This window comes from Citrus clementina, unplaced genomic scaffold (genome assembly GCF_000493195.1).
Source record: "Citrus clementina cultivar Clemenules unplaced genomic scaffold, Citrus_clementina_v1.0 scaffold_1, whole genome shotgun sequence".
NCBI lineage: Eukaryota > Viridiplantae > Streptophyta > Magnoliopsida > Sapindales > Rutaceae > Citrus > Citrus x clementina.
The window spans coordinates 11191994-11203707 of NW_006263303.1; the positions used below are offsets into that span (position 1 = coordinate 11191994).

Sequence of the window (11714 nt, forward strand, 5' to 3'; positions counted from 1 at the left end):
TTAACTTTCCTGGAAATAAATAAAAACGAGAATTATAAAGCAACACTTTTTGACCAATTTCAAATGTTTTCCTAAAAATTCTTTTGTCATGAAAAAATTTGGTAACCTTAATAATTCTGGAATTCTCATATGCATCATTTCTTAATTCCTCAAGTTCATTTAATTGCAATTTACGCACATTACCAGCATCTTCAAGATTTCAATTAAAAGCTTTAATCGTCCAAAATGATTTACGTTCAAGTTCAACTGGTAAATGGCAAGATTTTCCATAAACAAGCTGATAGGGTGACATTCCTAAAGATGTTTTAAAAGCAGTACGATATACCCAAAGTGCATCAGTTAGTCAAAGAGACCAATCTTTACGATTTGGATTAACTGTATTTTTTAAAATTTGTTTTATCTCCCTATTTGCTAATTCAACTTGACCACTTGTTTGAGAGTGATAAGGGATAGCAACTTTATATGTAATTCCATATTTCTTCATTAAGGACTCAAATGGCTTATTACAAAAATGCTTACCTCCATCACTGATAATGGCTCGAGGTATTCCAAATCTGCTCAAAAGATTTTCTTTTAAAAAGCGGATCATAATCTTGTGATCATTGTGCCAACAAGGAATCGCCTCGATCCATTTTGAAATATAATCAACAGTAACCAAAATGTATACAAACCCAAATGATGATGGAAAAGGGCCCATAAAATCAATTCCCCAACAATCAAATATTTCAATGACAAGAATGGGGTTTAAAGGCATCATGTTTCGCTTTGAAATAGACCTTACCATTTGACAATTCGTACACACTCTACAAAATGCATGTGAATCTTTAAATAATGTAGGCCAATAAAATCCACACAGTAATATTTTTGCAGCTGTCTTTTTTGAAGAAAAATGGTCACTGCGTGCTTCAGAATGACAAAATTGAATAACCCTACTTACCTCGTCGTCTGGTATGCATCTTCGAAATATTTGATCAGAGCAGTACTTGAATAGGTATGGATCATCCCAGTAAAAGCTTTTCACTTTTGTTAAGAATTTCTTCTTGTTCTGGGAACTCCAGTCACATGGAATTTCACATGTTGTAAGATAATTAACAATATTAGCATATCAAGGCATTTTGTTTATAGAAAATAAAAATTCATCAGGGAAAGAATCATTGATTGGTGTTGTTTCAATTGAAGACTCATTCATAAGTCTTAAAAGATGATCTGCAACAACATTTTCAGCACCCTTTTTGTCCTTGATTGTCAAGTTAAATTCTTGAAGTAGCAAAATCCATCGTATCAACCTTGGTTTGGCATCCTGTTTTGACATTAAATATCTCACAGCAGCATGATCAGAATAAACAATAGTGGATGAACCAATTAAATATGAACGAAATTTATCCAATGCAAATATTACAGTAAGTTTTTTTTCTCAGTTGTAGTGTAATTCATTTGAGCCCTATTCAAAGTTCTACTTGCATAATAGATGACAAAGGGCTTATCTTCCGTTCTTTGACCCAGAACAGCTCCAACGGCATAATCACTGGCATCACATATTAGCTCAAAAGGTAAAGACCAATCAGGAGGTTGCATTATTAGGGCTGATCTCAAAAGAGTAGTTATTTTTTCAAAAGTTTGTTGAGAATCTTTAGTCCATTCAAAAAGTATGTCTTTTATTAGGAGATTATAAAGTGGTCTAGATATGACACTAAAGTCTTTTATAAACCTCCTATAAAATCCTGCATGTCCTAAAAAGGAATGGACTTCTCTAATTGTCTTTAGTGAGGGTAATTTTGAAATGACTTCAACTTTGACTTTGTCAACTTCAATTCCTTTTAAAGACACAACATGGCCCAAGACAATTCCAGAAGTGGTCATGAAATGGCATTTTTCCTAATTTAAAACTAGTCCTTTTTCTTTGCACCTTTCCAAAAGTTTTTTTAAATTATCAAGACATGTATCAAAAGAATTGCCAAATACAGTTAAATCATCCATAAAAACCTCTGGACAATTTTCAACCATATCACTAAAAATGTTTAGCATGCACCTTTGAAATGTTGCAGGAGCATTACAAAGTCCAAAGGGTATTCTCCTAAATGCAAATGTTTCAAATGGGCATGTGAATGTGGTCTTGATAATAGCCAGAGTAGTCATCAAGAAAGCAATAGTAGGGATGTCCAGCTACTCTTTTGAGAATTTGGTCTAGAAATGGAAAGGGAAAATGATCTTTTCTAGTGGCATCATTTAATTTTCTGTAATCAATGCACATGCGCCAACTAGATGGAATTCGTGTTGGGATTGGTTCACCTTTTTTTCATTTTTTACAACGGTTATTCCAGATTTCTTTGGTACTACTTGTATTGGACTTACCCATTTACTATCAAAGATAGGATAGATAATTCATACATCTGGTAGTTTAAGGACCTCATTCTTTACCACTTCTTTCATATGAGGGTTTTATCTTCTTTGTGGTTGACAGGTTGTTTTAGCATTTTCCTCTAAGTGTATTCGGTGTGTGCAAATTAAAGGATTAATGCCTTTTATGTCCTTCAAGATCCAACCAAATGTAATTTTATGCCTTTTTAGTATAGATAACAACTTACCTTCTTGATCATGCATGAGTTAGGAAGAAATTACCACCTGATATGTCTGCTGCTTTCCAAGATAAGCATACTTCAATTCTTCTTGTAAGGGCATTAATTCGAGCTCTGGTGCTTCCTCTTCGTTTGGTTCTTCAGGTTGTATCGTATCTTCAAAGTTCGATTGGTCATTGTCACCTGTAGATACCTGCATAGAATCAAGTGTAGGGCATATGTTAGCAGTATCACAATCTAATTTCTTACTTGATTTAAAAGAACCAGCAAAATAAATTTCCGCAGAGTTTGTAAAATTCTCATCCTGAATGTGTTCCTCAATGATTGACTCGATGAGATCAATCTCCTCATTCTCATTATCATCATCTTCTTGGTGGTGAGGTTGTTTACACATGTTGAACACATTGAGTTCCAGTGTCATGTTGCCGAAAGATAAATTCATTAATTCATTCTTACAATTTATCAAAGCATTAGTAGTACCTAAAAATGGTCGACCCAATATAACAGGAATTTGTTTGCATTCATTTGTAATTAGTTTCGTTTTCAAAACAATAAAATCCACAAGATATATGAATTTATCGACCTGGACTAATACATCTTCAATTATTCCTTTTGGAACCTTAATCGATCTATCAGCAAGTAAAAGAGTGGTAGAAGTTGGTTTTAACTCACCGAGATTGAATTGTTGGTACACTGAGTAAGGATGCAAATTAACACTAGCACCAAGATCAAGTAAAGCATGTTCAATTTTATGATCCCCAATAGTGCAAGAAATAGTTGAACAACCAGGATCCTTGTATTTCAAAGGACTATTGGTTGAGAGAATGGAACTTACATGTTCTGCTAGAAAAGCTCTCTTTTGCACCTTATGTTTCCTTTTCACCGTGCACAGATCTTTTAGAAATTTAGCATAAGAAGATACATGTTTAATGACATTCAGCAGAGGAATGTTGACCTTTATTTGTTTAAAAACTTTATAAATGTTTGGACTGTGGTTTGATTTCTTTGGCTTGATTAGTGCTTGAGGAAATTGGGGTATAGGAGGAGAGTTGGTTATTTCTTCATGGTTAAAGGTTCGACAGACTCTTCCCTATTTTCTGAAATTGAATCTTTACTAGTTTCATGAGGGTCCATAATGTATTTTTTAACCACCTTACCATCACAAAGGGTTATAACCGATTTGACTTGACTCATATTTTGGTTTCCTGAATTTCCCATTTGAGGATGTTGTTGACTCTTGGGGTTTAGTTCAGGTTGAGCAGGAAACTTTCTTTTTTCATGCATGGTCAGAGCAAATGTAAGTTTGGAGATAGTTTCTGTCAATTTGGTTAAGGTTTGCATTGTTTGGTTATTGATCGACTCTTGTTATTCAATAAACAAATGCAATGTGTCTTCCAGAGTTTTTCTTGGTGGTGGGACATATGGTGGGTAACTCTGGGGATTTTGGAAATTTTGACATAGAGGAACTGGTTGTGAAGATTGTGCATGATTGTCATTTCTCCAACTACAATTTGGGTGGTTTCTCCAACCAGAGTTGTAAGTTTGGGAGTATGGATATGGATTTGCCCTTTTGAAATTGTCAATGACATTTACTTGTTCGTGCAAACTTTCTCTCAAAGCTGGCAAGGTTGGACAGTCCTGCGTAGAATGGTCAGTAGAATCGCAGACATAACATGAAATATTTTGAACAGACTTTACATGATCATTCTTTTTCAACTCTAATGCTTTGAATTTTCTAGCTAAGGATGCAAATTTGGCTTGAAAATCATGGTTTTCCCCAAGGTTATGCATGCCTCCACTAAATGGAGATGACTGGGGTTTACTTGATGACTCATAAGAACCAACTGTATCCCAGTGTTGTGCATTCTCTGCTATATAGTCAAGATAGTCTAATGCATCTTCAGGACTTTTATCCCTAAACTCACCATTACACATCATTTCAACGACTTGTCTACCTTGGGATGTTAATCCCTCGTAGAAATAAGACACTAATCTACATGTTTCAAAACCGTGGTGTCAGCCATATCTAAGGATGGTAAAGGTAATCTTCTAATTAATCTTCCACTATTTGTACGAGACCAACGACACATGCAATGCTAATGATGTGTGCTAAACTAACGATGCATAAAACGCTAAATGAAAATTGCAGAAAATAAAAATAAATTGAAAATTAAATAAGCAAAAAAAATGCGAAATGAAAATAAACAAACTGAAAAATAAATAAATAAATTAGGCGGTGAAACCAGCCATAAATAAAGAAATGAAAAGAAACAATTTAGGCGATATTTTAAAACCAACCATATAATAAAACATAAAATTAAATAAATTAATGCACAAGAATAAACAAACTGAAATTAAAATGCTAGGCGGTAGAACCGACCATATAAACAAAAATACATAAATTAACAAAATTTAAATAATAGTCAGGCGATAGAACTGACCATTTAAAATAAATGTAGAAAGTAAATTGCAGAAATTTAAAGAAATAAATTCGATTTGGGGACTGATTTGCAAAGATTTCTGGGTTAAAATGAAGTTTCTCACAAATATTGTGGACAATGTTAAAGTTTGAAATGAGGAGGGGTGCTAACTGAAATTTTGAAAAAAGAGAATAAAATAGAATAGTAACAAATAATAATAATAAAATAAAAATGAAGTAAAGACAAACTAACACCAAATTTAAAAAACTCCCAGGCAACGGCGCTAAAAACTAAACACGACTCAAAAGTATATTACTCTCAAGTATAAGAGTGTCTAGTTATAATATAACCTGGTGAGTCCGAGGTCGAACCACAGGAAATTTTAAAATCTAGTTGTCAATTTGTTTAACATATATGTTAAGGTTACGAGATCCACTCTCAGTATTCAAACTATAATTTTAATACTATCTCATTTATATTTTGCCTCACTTTTACCAGTTAATTATTATATCATTTAATTATATGTGTGGATAAATATGGAATAAGGTACCTAATGTGCCACACTATATTAATTTGTTGATATTATGTCAAAATATCAAACAAATCCAAAGAAATTTATAAATTAACATGACATAAAAATAATTAGAAAAAAATAAAATAACTTAAAAACTCATTTGAGAAAATAATAAATTTAATAGTTTGAAACATTGAGCTTCACCATTTACCTCAGCTTAACAAAATTAGTCACTCATATTGAAAGAAAGCACAACATTCTTTTTATTTTATAAACTTTTTAAAATATATTACAAAGAAAATTGATACAAACGAAAAGAAAAAAAAAAGAAATTATTCAGCTACACCCTTGGCTATCACTCTCTCTCAGGCTTATATATATATATATACATTGAAATGTGTAATGGTCAAGTGGTCATGATGGCCACTTGACCATCACAAGAAACCAAATTGCTTGGTTTTTGTTCTTTTTTCATTTTTTCATTTTTTTTATTTACATATCTTCAATTATGCTTCCACATTGCTCCAGTAGTCTTCTTTGTTACCGCTTTCAATTCTAATTTATTCTTGAAAAATATTTATAAGATAAAAATTAACATATTGCGAATTAATTTAACATAAAAATTTATTTGGGGAGCATTCATATAATTTATAAGTTATGCACGTATTAATCAACACTTTAAGTGAAAAACTAATAATTTTATCTTATTACACGTACACTTTTTAGTGTTAATCAGGGTAGTTAATAATACCCGATCGGATGAAATCTTTTAAACCCAATCGGGTTATGATCGGATCGGGTGGTACCTGATCCGAAACCCGATCGGGTTGCTTTATAAAAAAACTAACAGCTAACACACGCACGCCACACACACAATGACACAAATCACATAACACAGATTCACAAAGCACATACACATCACAAAACACAAATCACAGACAAAGAACACATATTACATACGCATTACACAAAACACATACACAACACAATACACACCCAAGAGGCCAAGACCCAACACAGCTTCACCTAGTAGCCCTCACATCAAGCCGCCGACAGCCACAGCCACGAACCCACAACCATCTCCCTCGCTCAACTTCTCATCTCTGTTAACTCAACTTCTCATCTCTATTGCACCAGCAATTTCTCATTCTAGACCAGAAGCAAGACCCCTCTTCACGCTCGATCCCAATTTGTTGCGTGTCTGCGGCCACCCAAGGGCTTCAAGGGCTGAGCTTTCCGCTGCCTTGAACCCAACAGAACGGCATATCTGAGACACCGCAACTTTTGTGACAGTGAATGCGAACTCCAAGGGGGTTTCTTCTCCTTATTCTGTTGGCTTTTGATTTTGTTTTTGGTGTTTTTTTTTCTGGGGTTTCATCGTTAGTGTACTGGAGCAGAGACTCTTTAATTAGATTCCAGAAGAGTCGCCCTAGTCGATTTTGATTTTTGATGGCCTTCTAAATTGGGGGCGTTTCTGTAATGTAGTTTTCTTTTTCCTTTTCTTTTTCAAATTTAATTCAGGAGAAAGTTTGATGCGTGCGTGTTGGGCTTTGAACCCGCGCTCACAAATGGTAGAAACCATGGAAATTCTGGTCTATTATCTAAACTCGAACTCATCAAAATTTAATCTGATTTTTTACCTAATCCGATCCGACCCGAATATAAATCGAGCCGGATCTGATCGGGTTATAAGTTCGGATTGCATTCGGATTAATTTTTACCCAACCTGAGCACCCGATCGGATTGACCCGAACCCAATTTTGCCCACCCCTAGTATTATATAATGATTGTATAATAACAATCAAATTATTTATAAGAAATTGAAAAACCAAATCTGAAAGAAAATTTCTCTATTTATTAGATAATAAAGAATATACAAAGATGAGAAATAGTGATGTCACATCACCTCTTGTAGTCCCAACTTTATATAAATATATAGATACACACAATCAAAGTTTAAAGGACTTTGATGTGATCCAGAGTGCTCAGAGCATTAAACATCTGTTACTTATTCTAGAGGGGCCAATTACGAGAGCATGAGCTAAAACGATCAAGGAAGCAATGCAAAGATTTGTTCAAGCTACTTTGGACGAATCCAATAAAAATTCAATTTGCAAGAGACCAATGTTCAAGATGGACTTGAAAGAGGAGGAACCAGCCTTGATATACTTTATTCAAGCTAACGAGGTGGTGCGCATCGGTGAAGATGATTTTTGAAGTAGAAGAATGGCTAGAAAAACAATCCTAAAGTTATAGCTGCATTACTTACGTCGAGAGCTTCGAAAAGGAATATTGGGGGCCCAAATCCAACATCATATGCACAAGTTACGGTCTGTTTAAAATCAATGGCTCTACAGGCCAAGGCCCATGCCACTTCGGGTTTTTATTTTAGGGTTCTTTTCGTGTTTTTAAGTTAAATTAGGGTTAGCCACCTTATATAAACATTCTTTTATGTTCTTTGAATAGACTTTTTGACAATCTTGAGTTTGATATCATTAGAGAGTATTTTCTCAACTTGTTCTTAAAAGAACTTCTGACTTATCAAAGAAATAGCTAACCTCTATGGCATCTTATTTAGCAATCTAAGTTCTTGAGATTTAGCTTCTCAAAGGTTTGGATCTTTTATCCGAATTCTGATCATATTGGCTTTATTGGGTTCTTATCAATCTAGTTGTGGGTTTTTCTAGTTAGATCTAGAGGGGTTCTCATCAGACTTGAACACATAAAAGTATAAATATTAGTGAGACTTGAAGCGAAAAAGATACTTTTACCTTTTATAAATATGAATTCTCTAGTACTCAACAATCCTTCTCAAGCAATATCAAATATATTCCGATTTTCTAATACACTATATCTCTGTATGTATTACAATATATGAAAACATATTAAATTCTAAGGTATTCTTAGATTAACTGCACAAATTAAGTTAGTACATCTCTGTCTCCCATTTAATTTATAAAAGTATTAAGCACAGTAATAAACACTCAATCATGGAATAATAAATTAAAAATAACACAAATTTATGTTAGGCTACATCGTGACCCTAACAAAATAGATTAATTCTTGAGAAAATTAAGGGAACTCATAAATATACTAGAGAACATTCTAACAAGACAATTGGAAAACGAAAAGAAAAACTCAAAAAAGTAATCTCAACATCTCTTTTTTTCTAAATTGCTCCTGCAACTCTTGGATTTAGCTTCTAATTGAGTGTGTTCTGCTCCTCTTCTCTTAGCATCAGTTACTTCAGCTCTTTTTAAGTCTCTCTTTCATTATGCCCCCAATACTCCTCTTTTTTTATTGTAATAAAGGCCGATAAACCCTTATTAAATAGAAATACTCCTTAACCAAGGATTTGCTAGCCTCATACCTGTATAATACGACTCTACCAACTTCCTGTTTAAGCTATAAAGCTTATACCAAATTCTTTAAGTTTCCATGTGCCATCTTTATGATATAATCTAATTTGATTGCCTTCTAGTGCTCCACATAAATGCAAGCATGATGGTTAATTTGATTGCATCTTCTTTAACTTGTTTCAATTAAATTTCTATATTCTTTCTCTTTTGGATTCTTTTAAACAAATTTCTTCGCAAATGTTCGAATTTAATTTATGTTTTAGCTCTTTTTATTTTGATATTACCTACATAAATAAAAACATAAAATTAAGATAATAATTGTTTACGTCTGATTTTTTTCCTGCTTGAAACAAATCAAGTACAACAAATAGAGGTAACCTGCACACAGAGTCACAAACAAAGAAAAACGGTGAAATGGGACTGGAGATGGTGATTTCCAGTGAGCCCAATCTAATGCTTAAGTCAGTATGCTATTTAGTAGCTGAAAAATACAATAGTTCATTCAGTTTTTCATACCTTTCTTTCGGCATTTTTCCCTTAAAAATTACCTTTATTTAGAAAAAAAAAATAGGGCATGATTTTGGGTGTGTATTAGCCTTGTAACCAACTTCCTTACCCACTTTCTTTGTGTTCTTGCAATTATTTCTTAAGCGATAAACATTGTCATAATATTTTAGTCCTACTGAGTCGGTGCTTTTGACCAATTCAAGGTCTCAGTTGAGAGTTCTGTATTTTCCACTTCGACGGATCCTTAATGCCCACCTAATAATCTACATTCCTGCCTTCAAGAGATCTAATTTTTCTTCTTAGAGACCCTGAACCCCTTTGAAATGGTAAGAATAAATAAATTTTAGATCAACACAAATCCCAGTTCATGATAAGAGTTTTCAAAATTAAAAAATCTCTTATTGAGAACTAGGGATGGCAAAAATCCGCACGGGGATGGGTACCCTCGGGGATTTTCCCCATTCGGGGAGGGTATGGGGATAATTTCATACCCAATTTCTTATTCGGGGAGGAGACGGGGAAATTTTTTTACCCAATTTTTTTTTCGGGGAGGGGACGGGGATGAGGTGGAATCCCCATCCCCTACCCATTTCCCCATTTTAATTTTTAATTTTATTTTAATTTTTTAAAATTACTAGTAAATAAATTATAAAATTTAAATTATAAAATTATAAATATTGGTAAAAATAAAAAATATCAAAATATTTATATTATTAAATTTTTAGGCCTAATTAACTAATTAAAGTCCTAAATTTTTATTTAGGACATTAAAAAGACCGAGTAGATTCTATTAGCCAAACATTTTTTTTAATTTTAATATTCTTTAAATATTTTAAACTTAAATCTATTTTTTATTTATTTTTAGATGTTATAATTGCCCACAGCGAATCACAGTTTTAATATCTAATCTAATCTAATCTAATCTAATATTTACTTTTGATTTGCTCCGATTTAACTATTGTGTTGTAAAGAGAATAGTCCACATTTATAAAGTGCTCACGCCACCATTGAAAAAGTTAATTTTGAATCTAAATTCGATTTTATTTGTAACAATTTTGTATTAAACTATTAATTTGTTCATGATAGTTTGTAAAAGAAGTTTGTATTCCTTGCATGTTGCGTTACTTACTAATTTAATGTATGTGACTTTTGTAATAGATATTAATGTAAGATATATTTTAAACTTTATTTTTATTTTAATTTTTTATTTTAATATGATTAACTCAAAATTGAAAAAAAATATATTAGTTATTCGGGGATCGGGGATCGGGGACCCTCGGGGATCCCCTGTTATTATTCGGGAAGAGGATGTGAATTCTCTCAAGTAATTCTGATGGGGACGGGGAGAAGATAGGGACATACGCAAAATATTGGGGATGAATACGAGGAGATCGGTCCCCTCCCCTCCCCTCCCCATTGCCATCCCTATTGAGAACTAGGAAGTTAATGGGCTCTTATGTGGATTTTAAAATTTGAAATTAAACACTACCCTTGAGATACATATCGTTCCCAATCTCTGGTCTCATTTCTTTCCTTCTCACGATGTTTGGGTCTTCATTCTTTTACCTAGCCCAGGTATACTTATCACCTTTCTCTCTTTTTCTTTTTCTTTTCTTCATTTTGTGGCTTTCATGGATCCATTCAAAGTTGAGCATAGCAAATCAAGCAAAAGTAAAGGTTCATGTAGAGGAGTCACCAAGAGTCTCACGCGTCGTTCCTCCTGTGTTTCTCCTCCTTCTACGACCACAATTCATGTTGCTGATGATAAGGACCAAGACGTCTCAATAGAGGAGTTTTCAGCCAATCGATGGGAATCTAAAGCCTCTCTTCACATGATCAACAAATTGAGAAAGGATTTTCAAATTCCAAACTCCGTAAAGCTTACGATTCTAAACCCTTACGAAAATATGGCAACATCTCCAGAGGGCTCTGTAGCCCTTTACACTTCTATGTTCAAAGTTAGGATAAGGCACTACCCTTACACCCTTTTATTTGTTTGTTTTTGTGATCCTTCAACGTTGTCCCCGCTCAACTTAACCCTGTAGTTTATAAGGCCCTTCTTGGTCATTATTTAATCCGGAAACTTTCGGGAAACCAATCTAACTTCTCTTTTGGTGAGTTTAAAAGATTGTATCAGATCAAATCAGTTGCCAAAGGAAGTGGTTGGTACTACTTGGCCGACTGGGCTCCCATTGATCCAATTATCACCCCTGATTTCCTTGGTCAACTAAGGGTTGGAAAGATTCTTAGTTTAGTTTCTAGCTTCTGAAAGCTGGTGTTCTAGTGACCCCAACACTAGCGATTCTTTTTCCACTTTCTTTCAAACTCTAGGTTGATT

General features: G+C 33.7%; 1 protein-coding gene across 1 annotated transcript; it reads right to left on the minus strand.

Moving 5' to 3' along the window:
- LOC112095634 lies at positions 1-9399 on the minus strand. Its single transcript, XM_024177739.1, has 8 exons — positions 9386-9399; positions 4370-4569; positions 4071-4152; positions 3684-3855; positions 2888-3072; positions 422-1106; positions 184-294; positions 1-9 (listed from the first exon to the last, which is right to left on the minus strand). Exons 1-8 carry the CDS (start codon positions 9397-9399, stop codon positions 1-3), a joined length of 1458 nt encoding a protein of 485 aa, XP_024033507.1.
- Between the last annotated feature and the right edge of the window lie 2315 nt (positions 9400-11714).